The 25,236-nt window shown below is 38.4% G+C and overlaps 1 protein-coding gene across 1 annotated transcript in view; it reads right to left on the bottom strand.

Moving 5' to 3' along the window:
- LOC107190241 overlaps positions 1–21,736 on the bottom strand; it is a 289,784-nt gene extending 268,048 nt beyond the window's left edge. The window contains exons 1-2 of the mRNA XM_015579055.1: positions 21,294–21,736; positions 1,797–2,208 (exon numbers count right to left, since the gene is read on the bottom strand). Of these exons, the coding sequence (XP_015434541.1) occupies positions 1,797–1,962 (166 nt within the window). The 5' untranslated portion in view covers positions 1,963–2,208; positions 21,294–21,736. The remainder of the gene's footprint in view (positions 1–1,796; positions 2,209–21,293) is intronic.
- Positions 21,737–25,236: the final 3,500 nt, after the last annotated feature.

The following is a 25,236-nucleotide window of genomic DNA, read 5'->3' as shown; positions in this document are numbered from 1 at the left end:
AATTTTTAATTATTTATCGTGATAAATTCTATCAGCTAGTGAAATAAATGGCTGTCAATCTAAAATACCATGTATAATTAACGTTGAACTTGAAGTGTTTTAAAAATTTCTAAGAAAAAGCTCCACGAAACTTTTCAGGAAGAATTTTTTGCAAGAACCTTGATATATTAAAAAGTGTTAGAGAGTGTTTCGTACGCAGGACACTGATAATTTTTCTCGAACCGAGATCTCCTCAGAAAAAGGAGGCCCGACAATACGTGACTCTTGGCGCAAAACTAGAGGCCCGACGTAAATAATTTCCATAATCTGAGATCGCCCTAGGACCTGGCCATATTTTTTTTCCGGAACGCAAGATCTCGTGCCTTCGTTGCAATCGATCTAATAATCTTGCATTTTCTCCTCCCTCGAGCTTACCGGTTCGACTGAAGTATGATACTCGAATTGTCTGTTACGTTTTCACGATGTCACAGAAAAATACTCACTAAATAATACAACAAATATTAATTTTTCATTAAAACGTATTTTATCAGTGACCAGTGTTTGAACAAAATGTTAAATATTTGACATAATTTTACCTAAACAAGGAAAATAATCATTTACGAAATTTTAAAAAGAAATTTTATGTAAAAGAGACATACAAGTTTCCTCGGTAGTTTTATTCTTTATGGAACCTCGTGTACCATTCAGGTAATTATTAAACAATTGTTTATTCAGTAATATTGATCTATGATTGTAATCGAATTATAGAAACATATTGCTTTGATTCCGGGTCGTAAACTAACTGGCAAAATTATCTGTTTAGAATCTGTCCATTCGTTTTCTAATTCGAAATGTTTTTAATAATTTATGTTTCGTGTCAAGGGACACTGATTCTAAACATTGTGCAAGGGTTAAAATACAATACTGGACTCCAGCGCCAGAGTGTATTAAGTCACACTTTTCAAACTTTAGAGGATTGCAAATATTAATAATCAATAAAAAGCAATAATAGTCGGTAAGAACCGAATGAATAACAATCGGTATCTTCGAGCTATTGAATAAATTTAAAAAAAGTCTGGATGCCTAGAAATGGTCAACATCGCATTAAGTCCCCTACGCGATGGTATTTATACTTTTTGGCTCGAAACAATCATTTTGACACTATTATATTAAAAGCTAATCCACTTAGAGCAAAATAATGATTACCATCAGAAAGATTGAAAAATTCGATACAGGAAATATGTAAACTGTCAATTTTTAAAAATCATACACTCTGGTTCTGGGGTCCAGAAATAGGTTTTACGTACTCGAATCATGAAATCTCGTCATATTGTTCACTTCGAATAAATAAGAATATTAAAAACACCGCATAATACAATACACTTTCAGCTTTCTAACACTCCTTTATCAAATAATGACGTTATTTATTTCATTGCTTCGTTCAGAAATGTAAACAACTGTAAACGTGATATTAACAATAAATACATTATAATACTAGAACTGGGAAACCGTTCAAAATGCCAGGTTTCAGATTACTCACATTACAGTTACAAGAATCTTAAATATGTTTCTATCAGAATTTCCGTAGACGTTACATTATACACTCTTACGTTAACTTGTATTATATTATAAAATTTAATTGAATTTAATTCAGTATCGATAGTAGTACCGTTTAAAAACAGAACGAAAGTTAATCAAATATTCATTCGATTAACGCGAGAGTCGCGAAAAGTCAAGCAACGATAATATGGTTCCGTGCCCTCTCTACCATTTGCGGGGATATTCTTTGCTCATATGGTGTGATTGCCTGGACTCACCGATCCTCTTGACGTGGACGTCTCGATTGAAGGAGACGGTTCTCTCAGCGGGCTTCCACCCGGAGACAGAAGCCCCGGTTGAATCGGGGGGTAGCAGTAAATCGGCGGTGCGAGCGTCGGATGCCTCTCCCTCTCTTAAAAAGTCCGATCGTTGAACCTCGAGCATCTTCCCGGCCTTTTCCTCCCAACCATAACACACAGCCGGAACACCACCGCCCTTTTTTCTGCCCCCTTTGCCTCTTTTTTTTCCTTTTGCTTTCCTCGTTTTCCTCCTTTACACACCTATGTACCCCTCTTCCCGACACCCCAACTGGCTGTTCTATACCGACCCCTTTGGGGCGTTTTAATGCGTCACCCTTTTTCGCAATCTCCCCTCTCCTTCACCCTCTTTCCGATCACACCGATCACCAACCTGTAAGCCAAGCAAAGCTGTGCTCTTAGTATATATCTCGGTTCGTCTCTCAACTAGATTGAGATTTAAGTTCTTTCCGTCTCCCCGTGGATAGGAAATCGTCTCTTTTATTCGTTTTGTCGCCGTCTCAAGCGGTTTTCGAACCGTTCGGGTTTTGCGGTAAGCTTCTAAGCGTATGTATAATACATGTGTATATACAGGGTGTCCCGGGCGAATGGGACGAGTTACAGCGCTAAAACGATATAAGATGGAAAAGACTTTTATTAGTTCATACAATTCTTTCGAATGATGCATCACGTGGTGTATGTGTATTTTCCGAGAGTGGAGGGTTTTTAAAAATTTCAAAATCACCTCTACTTTTCTAAATGGAAAACTATACATTTTCTTATACACCATTCCATGCACTTTTTAATTATCGACAAGAAAAGTATTAAAGTACTTGGTCCAGAAAATGATCAGTTTAAAATCGAACGGTGTATATAAAAATGTATGGTTCCATTTAAAACAATAGAAGTGACCTTGAAATCTTTTAAATGCCTCAATTTTCGCAGAAGATACAACACCTGATACATCACTCGAAACTATTTAATTGTTCCTAATAAAATTATGTTTTATCTTCTGCCGTTTTGAATGATATGGCCTGTCCCACTTGCGTGGACCACCCTGTATATGTATGTATACCAGTTCTGGGAGGAGATCCGCCCAGTGGTGGGGATGACTCACGAGCAGCTAAAGCGGGACCCCCTCGTGTAATTACATGTATACACGTCGATCCAAAACTTTATTTCGGACCGGTTGACGTATATACTCGTCGTGTAAAATAAAGCATTACCATTTACTACAAAAACTCAAAATTTCAGTAAGAAGTAATAAGAACGTCATTTAGTGGCAAGTTTCCTTTATATCACCAATAAGACTGCCATGTATTTTACAAAAAGAGTTTCATTATTTTCTTTGGGATATCGGTTACTCCCCGTACAATGTATTGCTTTTTGCAAACTATGATAAGTATGATAACTAATGATAAAATACATATGTATACATATGTACACAGGGTGTAAGACAAATGTGCAAGGACCCGAAAATGGGAGACTCGTGAGGTGATTTGAAAAAGTATTTCCTTAACAAAAATATTATCCGAGGTTTTTTTTACGAGATATTAACGAAGAAACCCGACCAATCAGAGCGCGAGTCTGCCAGCCAAGTTCCCGCGGTAACGTTGGCTACTAATCGCAGCGCGTAGCCAACGTTACTGCGGGAACTCGGCCTGCAAACTCGCGCTCTGATTGGTCAGGTTTTTTCGTTAATATCTCGTCAACAAAACCTCGGATAATATTTTTGTTAAGGAAATACTTTTTCAAATCACCTCACGAGTCTCCCATTTTCGGGTCATCCAACATTTTTGTTATACCCTGTATATCTATATTTGTGTACATGTGGAACGCGCGTATGAGACAGAGAGGGGACGAGTGGGCGAGTGTTGTTCCATTTGCGGTCGTCCTTATTGCGGTCAGAGAAATCCGTCTATTGGCGATTTAAAAGCGAGTCGGGGGATAATGCCACCTGCGGTAGTAAGTAAAAGTACGACCAGAGTGGGGGGGGGGGGGGGGGGGGGGGCGGCAATTTTCTGCCCGGGACAAAGAATGTCCCGGGAGCTGGTTGAACACATTCCAACAGGGCGGCCGTCGGTGACCGATAGCAGGGTTCTCGCTTGCTTTGAAAAAGAAAAGACTGACCGATTATCTTTTACTGTTTATTAGTAAACTAAAGTACAAATGAATATCGTATTGAGAAATAATGTTGACTGGTCTATGATCTCTATATGAAATAATACTTCAGTTCGTCGGAAGTGAAACTAATTGTTAATCTTTTATTAAGAGGTCTGCAAAAATATTTCACTTATCTCTAGTTAAACTTCAGAGGATTTTCTAGGAAACAGATTTTATATTTAACAGAATTACCAATGAAATTTCAATTGATGATCAAGTTTTCTTCGGCAATCAAGTCGCTACTATACAAAGCAACAAGTAACATTATTGTCTTTTAATCTATTTCTAAATGACACTTCGAAAGAATTTTTTGGAAATAAACTTTATCTCTAAATAAAAATCGTCCACCACTTTGACTTGAATTTTCTAAGAATATATTTTTCTGACGATTAAGTTTCCGTTGGCCATCAAGTCAGTACTGTATAGGGTAACATACGTCATCATTGTCTTTTACTCTATTTCTGAATAAGACATTGAACATTTTTTTTTGAAAATATACTTTATCTTTATCTGAAAAATCGTCTGCCACTTTGGTTTGAAATTTCTAAGTATATTTCTCTTTTCGACAATCAAGTCAGTATATAAGGTAACAAATGACATAATTGTCGCTTAATCTTTTTCTAAATAAAACTCTGAAAAATTTAACAGAGAAATTGTTGTTAAAAATATTTTTTATCGGTGATCAAGCTTCATTCAGCGGTTACTATCAATACCTACAGACGACCAAATGGCATTGTTCCCTTTTGATCTGTTTCCAGACCGCTAAGTAACGTGAAATTTTTCTCCGATCGCAGTGGGATCGACCGGTGACGGGACTGTTTCGTGTATGTGATCGACAAAGACGCGTTGTATTTCTCGCGTTCGCGAATGTGCATGTGTACCGACAATGATCACGATGAACGCGACGGGTGATAATGGTCCCCATTGTCGTCATGCAACCCGATGAGACGCTCGAGATACGTGCAAACGGTCCTATTGACAGTCGCGGGGATGACGATGACGGTGGTGAATAGCGACAATGACTTCGTGATCGTGCGATAAGCTACCTCGTATTTTCTTATTTTACCCCATCTTTCGTAAAGCGTCATGCAAAGCTATAATCTCGGATTCCGAGCATGACGCGTCGGTACATCGTCTTATCGATCTTTTAATCGGAACGCAACCCTCTGGGATATCTCGTTGCACGGTCCGTTGCCGGTTTCGAACATCCGAGGACCTTTTTCATAAAGAACAATAGAGAGATTTTTAATTTTTCGAGAAAAGAGAGGCATTCACTCGTCGACACAGTGCACGTGATGCAAGAAACGGTCCGTGTAACGTAAGATGTAGATTAACCCTTTCAGTGCTGTATAAGAGCGTTTATGAATATGCATGCAGCGAGCAGATCGCTGTCCAGTAATAGTTGTTTCAATGAAACTTGGATCAATTAGGTAATAGTTATAGAATTTTATGTAAATTATGCCTTATACACAAAATTAATATAATTAAATTCTACCGAGTATATAATTTTTTAAAACATTCTTTGACGTCACGTGAAATCCGTAGTGAGAGTTTAGTTTTGAAGTATATGTATATCAGTTCGTCTCTGTCTTTCGCAGTATCAACACGTGCCTTGTGTTGCTCTCGAACCCAGTGAACGGATCTAATACATCTGTGTAAAACGTAAAATTTGATTTGCACACACTGTTATAAACTTTATATACTTTCTAAGTAAACAATCTCAAGTGTACAGTACTGTACTGGTGATCTATTAGCAGTACACATAATCAGTGCTTTTCATCAGTTGGATTCCTGTGAACTCCGTCCTGAGTCAAATACACACTTATCGTTAAACGCTTGCATTCTTTATATAAAAATGTCGGTAGTAGGAAATAAGTGTAAGGGTGGCAAGGCCAGTGTGGTAAATCCAGTGAAATGTTTTGACTGCGGCATAATATCGCATCCTGGAGCAAACTGTCTTACTTGAACGGGACATCCGTGACACAACGGCCGCTTAGTAAATTGTAAACAACAGGTAACGTCCTCTCCAATTCAATCACTCACTAACGTTCTACCGTTAACACCTGTCACTACATTACCGACAATAGATGACCCAAGAGACCTAATAAAGATGGAATTTCAAAACCTCAGACACGAATGCCTAAACCTACTTAGAATGGAAATATCATCCATTACATCTGATTTAAATGGAGTTCGTAACGAAGTAGTAAATCTCACAGCATTACCACAGTCAAATAATAATACACCAAATGAAGTAGTGCACAATCTACTCTTCGAAATCACTGATAGAGAAAGAAGATCCAAACATCTTCTGATCCACGGAATGATTGAAATGCCCGTAGACACTTCACCCTCAATGGTACTTAAACAAGATCTTGACACAACCAAAAATCTTCTCAACCAAATTTTTCCATCTGAATACAATCCAACATAAAATATCACGACTTGGAAGAAACACCGGCTCTTCTCCTCGACTCTTGCGCGTAACCCTACCGAACAACGAGATCACACGGCAAATTCTACTTAACAAATCCAAATACCTAGGACCGCTGAAGATTACAGACGACAAAACTCCATTGGAAAGGTCTCACTTACATCAACTTCGAGGGAAGCTTTCTATTCTTCACAGCCAAGGTGATACTGGGAGAACAATTCGTTACATCAATGGAACACCCCGTATTGTCGACTATTCATCCAGCCATCGATCAAAAAACTCAAAAAACTAAACACATCTCTATCCGTATACTACCAAAATGTCCGCGGCTTTCGTACTAGACTAGCTGAACTACATCAGACTATTAATACCACCACCGTTACTTTATGATATAATAATCTTGACCGAAACTTGGCTAAATACAAACTACTTCACAGAAGAACTAGGAATGTCTGCATATATGGTATACAGGATGGACAGAAATGCACATACCAGTAGTTTTAAAAGAGGAGGAGGCGTCCTTATCGCAATTAAAAAATCCCTTCCTAGCACCCAACTAATATCCGCTGTCATTGATATCGAACATCTGTTTGTAAAAATAAATGTCTCCTCACGACCCCTGATAATATGTACAGCCTACATTTCACCTGCATTCCCTCCTTCAATTTTTATCGACCATTTCAGCAGTCTAAACAACATTCTCTCTAATCATCCATCCTCCAACATCCTTATAATTGGCGATTACAACTTACCTTACATTCAGTGGCATCCTTTAACATCCAACTCTTACTCACCCTCTCTCCCTCAGCCATCTCACTATGACCAAATAACAATTTTCGATCACCTTTTAGGAACAATTAATCAACGCGACCTACACCAACTCAACAACAAAGTCAACTTCTCCGGCTTAATACTTGATCTTATGCTCACGAACCTAACAGATACAACTGTATCTGACCCACCTGAGACAATACTTTTAGCAGACCGCTATCATCCGCCACTACTAACCACAATCAACTTAAATTGTCGATTACCTTCCACATATACAAATTCATTCGATTACGACTTTAAAAACGCTAACTATAATCATATGTTGATAGGAGGACGTTTTCGAAAAAACCACATCTGACAATACACGATGACGTTGTGGGTCGGGGAACACCAGGAGCTAATGAAGGACACCCGACTTCCGATTATCAGTCAGTGGGGACGCTAACGTTGGAGCTGCAACTCGATCCTTTCCGCGGAGTCAGCTATGTAGGAGCGTTGGAAAAATGAGAGGGCCAAAATGGGATTCGAGTGCTCCACGAAGCCCTCCTTATTTTCCAATGATGTTATTCTGCTCCTTCTTGTCGGGTATCGAAGTCCCGATCCCACACTCGGCCAACCTGCGCTGACAATCACCCTCGAATATCTTCTGCGCACGTCCTTTTTCCTCGTCTTTTTTGGGTAACACTTTCCCACTTTTCAACTTCTGGGAGTCGTGCCCCTCTCTTCGTCTTTTCGGGTAACACTCTCCCACTTTTCGACTTTTGCCGTCGTTATCGTCGTCGCCTCGTGTGGTTGTAGATGCCTCTATCCCGGACGAGCCCCCAAATGTACGAGCGTTGGACAAATGGGAGGGTCCAAGTGGGATTCGAACCCACGATCACCAGCGCCAAAAGCCGAACTCTACACTCTACACGCTGCTCCACGGAGCTTTCCTGTTTTCCAATGATGTTATTTTGCTCCTTTTTGCTGGGTATGGAGGTCCCGATCCCACAGCTATTCGTTGCTTCCCGAAGCAGGTACACTACCACGGTCAGGAGACCATGGGATCCGTCGTGCGTGATTTCAGATTCACAGCGCGTTTTCGCGTATCCGCGAATGATCTCGGTCGCCCTCGCGAGCAGAGTCCAGGGATGACCTCATCCTCTCCTTCATCTCTCAAGGCCATCTAATCGCGACACGTTCGCTTCGAGCACGTACTCGACGGGGTTAGGCCTCTGTCGCTCAACGACTTTATTAACCCTCTTAGCGCGGAAGGGGCCGTGTCGTGTCGTGCGCGCATGCCAGCTCTAAATGAGACAATTCGTATGACCGCGATCAGGGGATTAAGATACACACGCGTGCGCGCCCGCATCAGAGACTAAGTCTCCGGGGCGGTGGCCATATTTGGCGAGCGTTAGGTCCCCAGGGCGAGGGCGGGTCCACCGCGGAGTGTCGCCAGTCGCCGTAAAACCGACGTTTCGACATGCTCGTCGTTTTCTTCATCATGACGAAATTCACGATTTTACAGGACCGGACAAACGCGTCATCAAAGTCCCGCCCTCCTCGTTCCAATCACACGGGCGCTAATCGTCTGAATCAAGATGCCTCGCGCTTGTTCGTGAGCGGTCCTCGCGGCACAGTCTGAAGCTGTAAACCAGCAAACGAATTTGGGGAGACGGACGGCGAATCTTTGTCCTAGCCTTGACGGTGTTCGATTCGAACTGACCTTTTTCGGGTGTGAAAAAGGAAACTTTCGTTTTGGAATAAGAAGGTGTGATGGGACATCGGGTGACGTCAGACACGTATGGGTAATAAGAAGTGTGATTCTAACACGGGAACTGTGAGGATGAATCATGGGGGCAGGTTTATGGCGAGGATAGCCTCAAAATATTCAGGTTGTAGAACGTTTGTTGGTTACGAATCGCAACGATGCGCGTGAGTATAAGTAATGCTTCGTGATTGTAATTTTATGTTGCAATTATTATTCGTATAACTACAGTACGCGAAATATCCATAGTTCCATGAGTCATTTCTTCGTAATTTTGGTTCATTTATGAAAACTAAATTAGTTTTAATTATTGACGTTATATTAAGTCGATTACAAAGACATCTGAATGGTTCCAAGGTATAATATACATCTACAGTTAGAACCTTATACGCATGGAAGATTTTTAGAAATAAGTTCCCTAATTTTATATTCTTTCTGTCCGGTCATTATACACATTTATTTCCCTTTTTAATATCCTCATCAACAGGATCAACATTTGGTCGACAGCTGTTGTCGTCCGCGCGGTACTAGCAAAAGTCTGTCCTTGAGTTTTGTAACTGTAGGAAATTGCTTCCCATTTGCGTACACCTTGCGTGATAGTATTCCTCAAAGGTTCTCTATGGGATTGAGGTCTGGGGAACGGGAAGGCCACTACATTAATTGAATATTTTTCGTACGAAACCATTCGAATTCATTTCTTCCATGAACGGAATTAAAACATCTTGCAAAAGTTCTATATACTTTTTAGAGTCCATTTTTGTCGATATCCAAATTTCGACTCATAGCAATGTCATGTGGTTTACTTAAATCATACCAATAATACTTAAAACCACCTGGCTCACCTAAATTACATTTCTTTTCATCTGAAAAAATGACGCTTTTCCTTTCGTCATTTCAAGACATGTGAGTCCTGGCAAAACCGAGTCTTGCCTCTTTATGTTGACGCGTTAAAGGCGGTTTTGAAGCTTTCTTTGTCCACACAAAGCGTATACTTTTTTGTGAAATTTGTTGAACACACCTCTTTGACACAGGAAGATTTAATTCCGCTTGTATTTGTCTTGTTGTTACATTTTGATTGGATGCAACACGTAAAATTAATAAAGTATGCCTCCTAGTCAACTTCTTATTGCCACCCTTCGGATGATTCGTACTGTATAAATCACCTAATCTAACAAAATTATTAACTACATAATGGGATCTGTCTATTTTGAAGGCAATTTCTCTGTTAGAAAGTCCTGTATCTTTGTGAACTCTTATCCAAATCTGCTCCTCCTTATTTAATAATTTACCTTGTGGCATGTTTTATAAACATGTGGCTATTTTATAAAAATGTGACTAAATCACTACATTTTTATACCATACACAGTACCCACACAGTTAAAGATGAAGCAATCTAAAAGTTATCTGTTATGGTAATTTCGCTGAAATTTGCGATACACTATCAAATTTCACTAAATAATGGAAACTAAACGCAATAATCGGAAATAGCAATGAAGAAAACAATAGAAATCAGAGAAACAACAACGCATATAACTATCCCGGTCGGTAACAATTAAAAACTTAATCGGTAACAAACAAAAACAGATACATTTTTAGTGGAACTGTGGAAATTTCGCTGACTGTATTATTTCGGACACCTATACAAAAGTTTCATAATTCCGATCCAATGTATCAATTGGACGTTAAAATTTTGGTTATTTTATGGAGTAAGTACTCGATGATAATGTATAAAAATATCCAGTGTGCTCGAAATTTCTTTTCACCAAAACAATTTGTCGAAAAACTAATGGATCGTACAGAATGAAATTGTGTTTTGGCTTTAAGAAAATGAACTTTAGAACTTCATCGGACACTACGACTTATGTATTCGCACTTTGAATAATTAGAAATGGTAAATAATGGAAAGACATGTGATACTCAAGGAATATTCAGATTTTCAAATCAATTTTCTCAAGAACAAAGCCTCAGATGAAATAATTTTACTTCATACTTTTGGTTTACCAGTGCATAAAGAACTATCTCCTATCAGTTAGTACCATCATTTTATCCGAATTATGTACATAACATAATAAAGCAGGAATATTTATTGTGAGGATACAAAATTATTTAACTCATATATTCATGCGAAAATGAATTACTTTAGTTCCGTGTAATGCAAGTAACAGGACTTACAAAACTGGAATAAGATTAATTGTGAGAAAGAGAAAACGTGCGACTTTGTTTACTTTAACTTCGTTTTCCTTCATAAATAAGCTAATTATGAACTCATCGTAATTATACGTATATGATACGATTTTTTTGTTCCGACTCATGGAAGATAGTATCGTTTTCATCAATTACCGTACAAAAATAACGCTACATAAATCGTATTCATTATCATCGGTCGTATACAGCAGAACATCCTGTATATGAAATAAAGGTGAGGCTTTAAATTTGAAAGAATCTTTATACGAGACGTCGCGAATAAGTATAAAGGTGTAATAACCGTGCCTCCCCGCGCGCGCAATCAGCCGAGTGAAAGCGTGTTCGAACGTGGAAGGACGACGAAGAAGAAGAAGGAAAGAAAGTCGAATTCTCCAGTTTGTTATAAGACGCCCGTGATCGAAGCCGCGATTTCGTGCAATACCGAACCTTGGGCTTTCTACCGAGCCTTTTCTCGAGTGCGTGGTAATCAAAAGCGTCGACAATAAAGCAGCGTTACCGGTATGTACGATATGATTCCCTAGCAGTTCCTCGGCCGCAACTTCGACGCAATAAACAGTCACGTGTCTCCTGCAAATATTTAGCACCTTCCTCTGTGTGTGTCTGTTTTATTGTTCCCTAGCCGCCGCTGACCATCCATTCAATGATTCAATGATAAAATCGCAGGTTCGTGCCTGGGGCAACGTCGGTGCAACGCCGGTCGTTTCTTTAATACCCGCGACGAAAATTGGGGGGCAATTGGTGGTAAGAATATTCAGAAATGTCTAACGTTACAGTGATTTAAAAACGTTCGAAACGATTAAGAAAATTAAAAATCAAATTAATTAGTTTTTATTATAGTAATGGTACTTGTATATTCTTTCTTTTAACTAAGCACTTTAGATGGTCATGAATAGACTGCGAATTTTTATGCAAAATAACATTTTTTAAAATAATTTATGAAGACAGAAGAAAATATAGAAAATTATTTTTCCTCTCAAGTATCTTATTGAGTTCAGAATAAAATAGAAAACTTGTTAGATCCAATGAAAGTTTTGTCTTTTTAATGTATGTCACACAGCCCTATAGGCTATAAATGCATACAATCCGCAGTCTAGTCATGAAAGTAAACATTTTTATGTAATAATTAAAAAAAATAGAAATTAACATGTCGACTGTACAAAGTTTCACCGCTGGCAGAGTATCGTGATAACATATACGTGTTTAAGTTTTTGTTAGAGGAAATATAAATGCTTTTGCGTGCCGTCTTGTATAATCATTACTTGGATTAATACTAGACTGGGAATATTATTTATTTGTAGCATGCATGATTATTCGAAATGTTATACGAGGCTTTGTTAACGAAATATTAATGAGAAACCCCTCATTTCCGGGAGTCGAAACAAGTTTGGAACACCTTGTATATTCTACTATTTTACATAAGTACTATCACTAAGAACACTAGTGTTATATTATGATAACATTTTAAACTGAAATTCTAAGGGTTTATAAGCATTTTTTCACTATACAAACACTTCGGGTCAAGGTCTACATCTTTCTGTGCAGTACTATTGGAAGATATGTTACCTAATTTTTGAATACAGTACATTCATTTTTTATGCGAAATAGTTTTCTTTAGAGTAGAAATTGCAATCCTGACTAAAACAGAACTCTCTTCTTTCACTGTTTCAATTACAAAAATATTTATAAATTCTACTCACGTGTGACCACTAGGAGAGTCGCAAAGTCTAACGAAATTACAGAAAAATCATTATTAGCGTATATTTACTATGAGTATTTTTAATTTCATGCCTAAATATTCCTTATACTTTTAGCTCGCTTTTACAAACAACTGTTCAATCACAGACGAAAATCTGGAAAAAATGATTCTTCATCGAGGGTCGAAAATAACCGATAATCATGAAATGTATTTTAATCGATACGTTATTACATGGCTCACGATGGTACAGCTAACATTCAGCAGCGTGGTTTGTAAACATTACGGATCAGAGTGACATATGATAAATGCAAAAATCATGCTTCCTCGAGGTACGGGTATTAAAAGCTGTGCATTAATGGAAGGACTCCAAACGTAAAAACGCTCTTCGATACCAGGTATACACGGTTCGTGAGCTGGATGGATCTTTTTTTTTTTTTTTGACTCATTACTTCATTTGGGACGGACCAATCGACCCGCTGCGCGTTTTACGGTTAATATCGAGGTTGACTAATAAATTAACGTGAAACCGCCGTGGCTGTCCTGAAAAGTCCTCGTTACGCGCGGCTATCAACGAAAACAAGTCATTGGGAATGCGAATATCTGGGTAGGGGAATTCGATGCTCGGATCACAGCTGTCGGGGGAATCGGAATTTTCGAGTGTTTACGACGAGCTCGCGATAATGTGGTTAAAATTATCGGGGATAAAATACGTGGACCGATTTCAGAAAGTGTAATGGTTGCGCGGTTGGGTACGAATCGTTCCGGGGAGTGCAACATATGTATAATATTCTTGGATGAGTGGTATATTCGTGAAGAAGGTAAGGCTACTTATAAAAACAAATAAAGATGTTTACGTAGAAGGTTTCGTTCTTGAGGTTTCAATACGAGAACCTGTCGTGTCTGTCTGTTTGTTACCATTTCTACTTGTAATAAACAGAGACAGTGGTATGATATTGTTTACTTTCCATCGGTCTTATATTTTCTTCAATTATAGAGGGAAACACTAATAATCTCTGTTAATGTTTAAAAATATTATCACAAATAGAAATTATCACAATTAGAAAATTGTTCTTTCAAAAACATTCCATGTATAAATTGTTGCAAATTGTTTGCAAACAAATACATAAATTGAATAATTTAGTAGTACTCGTTCCATTTAAATCTTGACTCAGCACTATTTTATTTTGAAATAACTGTAGCAAACAGGGGAATAAATAATTACTCAAATAAAAATGAAGAATACATTTAATGGAATTGCAGAGGTACTTATGAACGTAAATTCTTAATCTCATTTAACAAATAAATCGTTGAATGCTTCATTTGTTAAGCATTTTATTGTATTAGATAGTAATGCAAAATTTATTGGTTGCATAATTGAAAGAATTAGACAAATATTATACCCCTAGACATTAGAGTACACGTATAAACATTAACAATGATTCATGTCACTGATAAGTACCTACAATTCCGTAACTGATGTTCTATGATCCAAGAATATCTTTATCCAAATAAAAAATCCTTAAATTTCACTAAAAATAACTAAAATAGCACATACGGAAACAATCTAGGCGTTGAATAAATTATTACAGAAACGATATTAATTACAACGAAAGGACAGGAAAAATAACGAATAACATAAAATTCTGATGGAACAATAATTTCATGGAACTATGTATATTTCGGTAACGGCCACCCCTGCTTTATTAGATTATAAATCACAAATTACCTCCAATCACTAATAAGTTACTCGATTTAAAATATTTTTATTATTAATATAATTATCATTCAGAAACTTTTCCGATGTTTACGAAGGAAATTATTCGTGATTCAGCATAACAAATAACGTTCAGATTTATTTTCAGGACCAATTACGCCCCCGTTCGATCACCAATTAGAATCTTGTTTACAAAGTGCCAGAGACTTCGATACTTCCACGACCGAAAAAGAGGAACACGTGATCACATGAAAGTCGTTCGATCACTTTCGAAGATTTCCCGCTCGGTGAGCAACCTCGTACCAGCCGTGTTCCACTGACATACTTCGAATGCGGCAAGGTCGGAGGTTTGCGGGGCCGAATCGTGCGGGATCTCCAGCCCTTCCTCCCCCGCCACCCTTTTTTCCCCTCGATTCACCGTTTTCGATGCTACTCGTGTAGCGTCGCGACAGATCTCGAAACTCAATAAAGCCAAACGTGCACTTGCCATTTCTTGTCGCGATTATTTTGAGGGGTCCAGTGCAAGAGGGAGCTATGATATATGAAGGTGGTTCGTACCCTCGCGAGCAAACTCGGTTTCCACTAGGGGAAAAAGTGGCGTAGGGGAAGGGCCTCCCGCCATTTGATAAATTTATTTCAACAACTGATATAAATGTTAAATTGAATGTTAATTTGTCATGAATTCCAATAATTCCCAATACCAAGTGGTAGGAGGCCTTTTCCCTACGTTACTTTTTTCCATAGTGGAAGCCAAGTTTGCTCGTAGGTGTACCTTACTTTCTAATCAATAAAGCATCGTATTAATAATTGGTATTAAACACCGGCTAATACATTTTAATAATGTATAAAAACTACATCTATGAAATTCAACGACATTTCCATTGATCATTCATCATTATAATATTGTAAATAAATAATATATTTTGGTTAGTCGTATGACTCCACTGTGCTCGTTTTTGGTACGTTTGGCAACGTTGTTTTTGCACGCATATCTATATACGTGATGCGTGTTCAGTTTTCCCGCGTAGTCATTGTTCAATACTCTTATATGTAAAGTTAATTATATTCTCTTGCATTATAATTTAAAAAATTATAATTCACTAAAACATAAAATAAGTAAAATAGTTTTTAAATGTATTTGTATTTCGCGGATATAACCCTACTTCAGCAACATTGCCAAGTCCTCCACATAGTCCCAATAACCTACATATCCTGGACTTCATTGTGAAATATCTCCCTGGAATGTTCGGTATGGTACAAGATTTAGTTTATTATCAGAAAGCTCAGGATTTATACTTCCAGTACCTAGTTTTTAGTTAGCACTTCTAATTTTTGTGAATAGAAATAATTATACTTCCGACAAGAAATCGTAAGACTGCCATAAGAGCTGTGTTGAAAACTCAATTTTTGACAACCTTTTTCTTATTTATTTGATCGGCGAACGAGTCTCAAATTTTGTGTGTGTGTGTGTGTGTGTGTGTATGTGTGTACTTCGTTCTAATAAACAATCTGTATGAATATTATTTAATTATCTAGTCTTTCGAATATGGTACGAACCACCTTAAGGCTTATATGGAAAGTAATGTTTCAATAGAAATTGATCACTAAACTAGATCACTAAATTATCCTGTGCCGTGTGTTTCGTAGAAATTACGACTGAAAGTAGACACAAATTATTTGGGAAAAATATTATTTATATCGAGGTAGGAATCTATGTTATTAAATCGACAGTAGGCCTAAGGCGTCACGTCATAAATACGTCAGCGTAGCGTACATGACGATTACGCTACGCTTGAGTTTCTGTCCACTTGAACGTATTGGAAGCGTATAGAAAGCGTACAGAAAGCTTCATTCTACTAATTCGCAAAAATGTCGGGCGACGAAGAGGACGTTTTCGCCTTATGTAATTATATTCATCGGCGTAAAAGTCGGAAAAGATATTGGTTACACCCTTAAATAGAAAAGAACATAAATGATCAAATGTATTTCATTCTTTCTGTAGGATGAATAAAAATACGTGTAATAATTTAGTATGTTTGGTAGGTCTGCTAATCGAAAAACAAGACACTGAAATGCGATGTTGTGTTAGCCGTGTACAAACATGGACATTTTTTCTATTTTTTTTCTATTTTATGGCTAACTTTTCAACAATCTGTACGAAGTTTGCGGCCGACATATTTCACATTCAAACACAAATGAAAATTTTGCGTTCTTCTATACGCCCAGCGACGAAAATGCGATGCTGCAGCATATCTGGACACACGTCCATTGTTTTACATTAGTCGCTACATGGAAGCGCCCTGCAAGCGTCAAATGTCTATGAAGCGTCTATGACGAGAAGCCTTAGTGGACAGTAGGCTTAATCGTCATGTTGTACGCTACGCTGGCGTGTCTATAATGAGACGCCTTAGTGGACAATAGGCATAATCGTTATGTTCTACACTACGCTGGCGTGTCTACGACGAGACGCTTTGGTGGACAGTAGGCCTAAAGGACAAGGGTATAATAGCAGTAGCGAGCGTGATTCGGTCACAGGCGAGCCGCTGGGATTCGCACGTCAGATCGAGGCGCGATCTTCATTCCGCGAAGCTTACTGCAAGCGGACAGGCGAAACAAAAGAGCGAGCAGAAGAAAAGGGAGAAAAGAGGCAAAAGGATTGAGCTGTTCATAAGCCCTCGCCGCTGCCGCCGCCGCCGCCGACGCCGCCGCGGCGTCTATTTCTGGACTTAACGAGGGACGTGTCGAGAAGGACGCTCTGAAACAGGACGATGTGCCGATGTGCCTCGTAATTGTGTCAAGCCCCACGTGGCACCCTTCTATTGCGCATCAACATATGAGCCTAATTTTTATCCGAACTAGAACGCATTCAGATTCTCCCTTATTTAACATTCCATCTTTCGATCGTCGTTTTTCTTCGACACGGTTTTTGTAATGGATCGATTCGATCGATAAATCTGTGGTTGCAAGAAAAAACACGGCGTGTCACAATTTCAGAAAAATTTGAGTATATGCATTAATTGAACTGTAGAATAGAATAAAATAGGGTTGATATCCCAATTGCTGTCACCTTAAGATGCAGTGTAACTTCATTTAATCATTTTATGTCTTGTTTAACCTAAAAATCGTCTCAGTTTGGAACATAATATTATTTAACATCTCTTTCATTAGAAAAAATAGTTTTATACATTAAATATGAAGAAGTAATTGATAATTAAGTGAAATTTGCGAGGAATCCTAGTGTCCCTATAACTGTTACCTTAATAATTAAAGTAATTCTTATATACTTTGACAATTCATTTTATACAATAGGTATAGGTTGAATAGTAAAATTATGGCTCCTTCTTTAGTATGATTTCGCTATCATCTCCTAGTTACATAGTCGCGTTCTTCACGTTCAAATTGCACTTTCATATTCCACCATCAATTTTTAAATACCAGGTACGTATGTACAAGTACACGTTTTTCTTTGGTTTTATGTAAATGAGAGTCCTAATTTAATAATAAAATTTTACGTTACGTTTTTATTAAGTAAAATAAATAAAGTGACAGTATTATGGGCACTGGCAGAAATTGGGAAATTTACCCTGGGACGTATGTATTTATTAGAAAAGTTTCATGAAAACAAATTTTATATATTCAAAAAAATAATGCAATTTAACTGAAGACCACTGTTCAATTCTTACGCATTCAGCGAAACAACGTAAGACCACAAAATTTAGGAAACAGGACGATTACTCGTATCTTTCTTTTATGATCGCTTCTTATTTTGATTTTCTATTGATCTGCTTGTACTGTCACTTCTTTTGTATAAAATGAAGCGAACAAAATAATTTTCCACATTTATATTCAACCAACAATGACAGAAGGAAATATACATTTGTATCGCAAAAAGAAAACAAGAAAACATTGCTAATAAGAATTGCTGTTCAGAAATTTAAACGACAATTATCTCGAAACTGAAAGTATGTGACATGCGACGTTTTTCCTGACAACCACAGAAATACGAATTTTAGTAAATTTCGTTACGAAATTATGTGCTATGAATATCTGGTTCAAGTTTTTAGACATCCATTTCTGATTGCAGGAACTAAAAATGAATCGATTCACTAAGTTTCGAGGTTTATTATAAGGGAAAAAAAAATTCATACATATTTTAAGAAATATTATTCTTTATTTTATTACGTTTTCTGTATTCAAATTCAATTTATAAATCTGTTAATTCCGGAGTCCGGTTATAAATTATTTTTATCAAATTCTGGAAATATTATGAAACCAAACATGTTTATGTTTATTAACATAGGGGAACGGAAGTTTGTAATATTTATAAAGAATATTTGTGTCGTATGCACTGTCACAGAAAAGTTCGGAACACCTGTAGATCTTTCACGTACTGTTTTTCTTTAAATTTATATTGTAGAAAGAATTTTGTATGTAAAGTATTGAATAAAGTAAATGCTGATACACAAATGGATTCATTCGTTAAATGACCAATGAGTATTCTAGATTTTTTAACAAGAATGTCCATGTGCTATACTAAAAGTTTAGAAATTATTGTTTAGTCATAATGTGTATATTCAAACATTAATAAACTTCTGTACTTTATCGTACAGAAAAGTTACAGGTGGGTATTTGTTCGTTTATATTTAATACCTAATATACCATAATTGTATTAATTATCATATTGTAATACTTTGTAGGTAAAAACATAGGCAAAATTATTTATAAAACGTTCACATTTAAAATCGATTTTCATATGAAAGTATTTTATCTCTGTCTGTTTACATGCAAATTTGTTTCTGAATGTAAATTATTTTAAATCAATATAAAAGTAAGATAGTAAGTTACTTATTCATAATAAACACAGCTCAAACGAAGGAAGTTTTGATCTTATCTTCTTATATTTTTTCACCAAAGTCAAAATTAATTAGATACCCGAAGAGGAAAATATGACATCAGCAGAGATTTTAGAGACAGATGACAGTTTCCTCAACACGAAGTTACGTAAAGATCTAAACTAAGAACAGAAACAATTTCCGTAATATTTTCCTTGTAATCTCCACGGAAACAAACTTTCAACGAGTCATCTGTTTTGAAAGAATTATGTCCACTGTAAAATTTCTAATTGTTACATGACGGAACAATCAATAAACCTTTATCACAGTGACACTGCTTCAATGCATCACTGTATCAAGTATTAAAATTTGAATTTAGTTGCACAATATTACTCTAGTAAAGAAATACGCAAATATTACTGCTTTCCAATGCAATTTTCCAATATAAAAAATTAAAACACAAGTGTATAAATTTCTGTTTTATAATTGGCCATGGAAAACTCACTCGATTTCATTTGACAGCAAACGCTAATACTTCACTTCCTGACGAACCTCTACTACACAGCAATAAAACTACACGAGTTAATACTAACTGCAAACAGATCACAAAGTCACTATCAGCAACGACGCAGAAATATCCAATTGAAATACCACTGATTCAGAAAAACGTAACTATTCAACATGTTAATGTAGAATCCCTCACACGTCACTGTTAAGCCCACACGAGAACTGCTACCTACGATGCTCGAAGGATCAACACAAAAAAAACAAAGACACCCAATTCACCGCTCGATTCCGTCATCTCAATCTCATACGTAACGTTCACTTCTCTCGCGATCACGTGTCTGCCCCAGTGGACAAATTCCAATCCAATAATGTTAGCATAAAAATTAGCTCACGTCAATCCCACATTCACGATCATCCTGCCAGCCGAAGCAGATCGTTGATTAAAGTGTCGGTTAAAGTGCGTTAATTGATCTCTCGTTTAATGAGATATTGCCCCTCTTTTCCCTCACCCTCTTTGGATTTCTGATTTCCCTATCGTCGACGAGATCCAATTTGCCCAGAGAGTAAGTCGCGTTCCCCTGTCTATAATCTATTCGCGATGAAAGTCGTTTCCCTTTCGATTAACGTTCCCCCGTTCCCCGTCCGTTTGAGGAACACGACGCGGCTGCGGCCGCGACTCGCGTGTTCAGAAACACTCTCTGTGTGCCCTGTCATGATCACGATAATTATGGTGATTTCATTGTGAACGTGATTTGTCAATCAACCTCGGGGACGACATACACGGGAACGATTCACCGGACGCGAACAAGTGTCCATTCTTTGAGGGACGAAAATCTTAGCTCCACCATGGAGGCGATTTTCTACCTCGTTAGCGAAACGTTTCGCACGTTTTACACATAATCGATTATCACAACTTTCAACTCTTCCGGTAGCTTGTAACCCAAATTTCCAAGGCTGCGAAATGCAAACACAGGATACATATATGTACCGATAATATTAAACTTTTATGTAACACCAAGTTATTAACGTTTCGTTGCACTGCACTTCAGTCGCGAAACAGCTGTTTTCGCAGCCTTGAGCAACGTATTACTGCGCCGTAACGAGCATGTATTCGATTTCCAATTTTCCTCCCTCAAAGATAACCGCCTGTTAATCGCCTCCGTACGTGTCATTTTACATCACACGACGTCGTGATATCATTTGTTTTGTTTAGTTGTATATATACACGGGGAACAGAAGGGTACACGATTTAACGTCACCGACGAGTCAATCCATGGAGGGATAGATAGACTCTCCGCCGGGGCGATCCGTCACCGAGAATGTCACGCATTAGTCCCGCGCGCACTCCTAACGTACTACTACCCCGGTGCGTAAGTGCATCTCCGCTCGAACATCACAAATTCAATTTACCTTCACTGGCACAGTAGCATTCCGATCGGTAGTGCCTCTCTGTTGTACTCTTTTAAGGATATCCCCCTTCTCGCACGAGGAGCGGTTCGCTCTGCCGCGAAGATACCAGCAAGAAGAGAAGAGGAACGCGAAGGAGGAGGAGGAGAAGAAGAACCCGGGATCTCGTGGTTATATACCCGAACAAAACACTCTCACGTACAGCAACTGTCACTGCCACCAAGAAGACAGCCTGGTGTCTTGTCCCGTGGGACCGACGAGACTAACACCTTGCGCCTGTTCCTGAACCGATGCGACCTCGTCAGAATGATTATCATCGATCATCTGACGTGGGCCCAAAGGAAGCGTTTCCCTAATACGTTGCTCTTGTTATTTCTCACTGTATATATCGCTGGACACCCGTTACCATACACTAGATAAGCAAACCGAAACGCATTCGGAACCGTCTGAACACAGCCAAACTCCCGTAAAGGTCACTCCCGTAACTGGCACACGCGTTGTTCGTGTTTAGAACGGAACCGTTCACGGTCGATCAAACGATTTTTTTCGTTAACCCAGAAACTACATGTATATGTATATCCTTGACAAATGACTGTCTTTCCCGGTGTGTCACTGTGACAACAACTCGTTCGCACCCGACTACGATCGTTAGGTAATCCCGAACCCTGGACACGATCAACGGGGGCTACCACTCCGGCACGCACCGTTCTCCGCCGAGCGCCGAAGAACTAATAAAAGCTGGGTCCCAGCTTGATACTGCGTAGGCCGCTTACTACTCCTTCCACCGCGGCACCGTCCTATCCCACCGACGTACCGGACCGGGCCCCGACAGAGAGACAGGCAAGGGAGAATGCACGAACCAGAGGACGGACGAACGTAGCGACTGGCAGCGGACGGACCGACGGACGGACGGACGGACGGTCAAACAGATGAAGCAACGGGCATAAGGACTTTAACAGGTATACACACACGCCGCTTAGGCCTCTGATGCACGCTTGGTAGGATGCAGCAGCCGACTGGGAGCCCCCGATGCCGCTCTGTTATACTCTGCTCGTTGCTCCTGCTGCACACGGTTGTGTTGTTGTTGTTGTTGTTGTTGTTGTTGTTGTTGTTGTTGTTGCTGCTGCTGCTGCTGGCTCCTGATCTGCCTACTGTCTGGGTGAACGTCACTTGGTCAAGGTCCCCCACCAAAAACCTGTGCACACACGACACAATGCAAGACCGCCGGCTGGCTCTCTTCGAGAAGATGCAGACGTCCGCGTATACGAGATACCCGGTCTCTAGTCTTCGTTTTTGTCCTTTGTTTTCTTTGTCGTTAACTCGCGGTCCCACCAGCAGACCACCGCTATACTTGGCGCGAACCGGACTCACGAAGTGCGGGGGTGGCGAGCGATCGTGCGTTGCGAGCTCGTTTCACGTTCGGCACGGGATAGAGAGGAAGTGGCGGGAGGAGAAGGATGGCTACCTGAGTGATGCGTTCGTCGCGAAGGTTTTATGGATTGCGTCGGTTCACGCGCGAGGGGGATTGAGACATCGAACGGTAGGCGACGATTTCAGGAAAATGGGTGAGGCTTCGTACCGCAGTAGTAGAGGAGGATGTGGTCTGATGTATATGGGCCGCGAGTGGGTTTCGACGGCTCTAGAAAGTCGCGCGCGGTGGGATATTGAAATTGGATTCAAGATTTCGTTAAATGTGGGATTCATCTCAAGGACGTGCTCGAGGTGTAATAAGGTCGACTGTTTGTGCTGGTGAATAGAAGGTTACAGTTTTCGTAGAACAATTTATCACTGACAATATTAGGTTCAGTCATAAATAACTTTCGCTTTGCTTTTTTAAATTTATGTCCGTTCGAGGCATTTGAACAATTACTGTAATTCCTCGATGAATGCGACACGAGCAACGGCGTTATGCCCACCACTGGGGCGGGGGCACTCTGGATCAATCAAAGCAGAGTAAACAGAAGCTACGCAGAGATTCGGTTTCGGGTAAAATATTAATTTATGAGAGGTTGAAAAACTTGTACGTCGCTCTCATCGAAACATTACTGTAATATCAATATCAATCTATGCGACGTTCCTCATCACCTGTAGGCTTAATTATCGATGTTCAGTTTAACTGAATCCTATGACCATTACAATTTAATTGCTATTTAGTAATTGTTTTGGTGCCCATGACAGAAGTTTTTGTGACTTGATCTAATAGAACTGACAACAGATCCGATATTGGCAATTAAAGTCTGATTCTGAGGATTGAAATGGAAAAAAAGACAAATAATGACTCCATTATAATGAAAAGGTGTCAGAAATACACAGGAATATTTAATGTAAAAACCTAAGCACTATCGCTTATTTTCCTGTCAATAATACTTATAATAAGTAGAATGCAGATTTTATGCATTTATAACTAGACTACGGATTGATTTCCTGTACAAAACGAGCCATCACAATATCAATAGTAATACACAAATAGCTGTAAGCTTTATTAAAATCTTTATTTTATCATGTTTTGCAAATTGGAAGATGCAGTAAATGCATAAACAGTTGTCAGAAATTCAATATACTAAAAAATTTAATAAACATTAATCGCCAAATTTCAGTCTGTTTTCAGTTTCTGTAAATAAATCCTTAAGGACTGGTATTTATTGCATAAACATCCGCAGGCCATTTATCGGCACAAGAATACACAAAAAATTTCTTTCGTCAAATCAAAAGTTTAATAGTTGAAAAACTATTGTAGACAAACTTTATCGATTCTAGTTAGACTTTTTACTTCTTTCTGTTTTTTTTATTTGTGTATCATATAAATACACACAGTCTGCCGCATAAAAAATTCAATGAAAAATTTAAATAAAGGGTAAAAATTTTAATAAGATAAAAAGTTTTTAAACTTTTAAGTTTTAAAAAATTAAAATAAGGTTAAGCTGAATTTATTTTTGAGTTAATGAAATCCTTGAGAGAAGAACAAAATTCTGCTTGTTATTTCCCTATGCAAATTATTATGCAACGTGTGATTTTGTGGAAAGATGTATACATCAGTATTCATTTATTTACTCATCCGAAACACGTAGAAATATTACTTAAATCTTAGGTTTTTATAATTTGCTAAATGTATTATTAACATGAAATGGAGACTGATTTACGATAAAAATGGCATCATTTGTAGGAAGATATATTTTTTGTACATATCCACGCAAAGAATGCTTCGTTTCTTTTAATGAGTTTTGGTCGCCCGTACAGTTTAAGCTTATGATTTTGAAACATTCTATACTTCATTATGACTGCACCGACGGATCCACGGAGAGAAATTCACCGAACGATCAGAGACCAAAAATATTATTTCTCTAGATAAAAACTACCTTAAAAACGACAAACAAAGTAATGGATACGATCATACTAATTTCCTTAATTCACCACGCTCATTTTCTATAACGTACAACTCGAAAATTTCAGTGCAGGAATTTATCATGTCTATATGCTCGATAACGCCAGAACAGAATCTTAATTGAATCCAACAGTGTCCAAATCTATCGTACATCGTAAATGTTAGAAATTCACATAATACACGATTGCAGCATTATTCGAACAATTACCAATATTTCAATTCAAAGTATCCCAGTCCCCATACAACGATGAACCAGACCCTACAAAGCAATTACTCGAAGCAGGTCTAAGTGAAAAGTGATTAAATCGGTGTCCACCCTGATCCACCTAACGCAACAAGACAACCTAACTCCCTGTCTCGCTACCACAGTACAGAGCCAGTCTGACATTTCAATGGCCGCCTGAGATATCCATTCGATCATTTAATAACGTTATCAAGCGGCAATTATAAATTGCGAAGAGGTCTTGCGAAAGGGCCCAAGCTCTATTCTGTGGCCGGTATTCTCTGGTACGTGCATGTCGTTTTAATAAATACGGCTGTAAACACGAAACTAAGCAGCAAGGA

The sequence above is a fragment of the Dufourea novaeangliae genome, unplaced genomic scaffold, assembly GCF_001272555.1.
Source record: "Dufourea novaeangliae isolate 0120121106 unplaced genomic scaffold, ASM127255v1 scaffold5, whole genome shotgun sequence".
In the NCBI taxonomy this organism is placed as follows: Eukaryota; Metazoa; Arthropoda; class Insecta; order Hymenoptera; family Halictidae; genus Dufourea; species Dufourea novaeangliae.
This window is presented reverse-complemented; position numbering and strand designations above follow the sequence as displayed.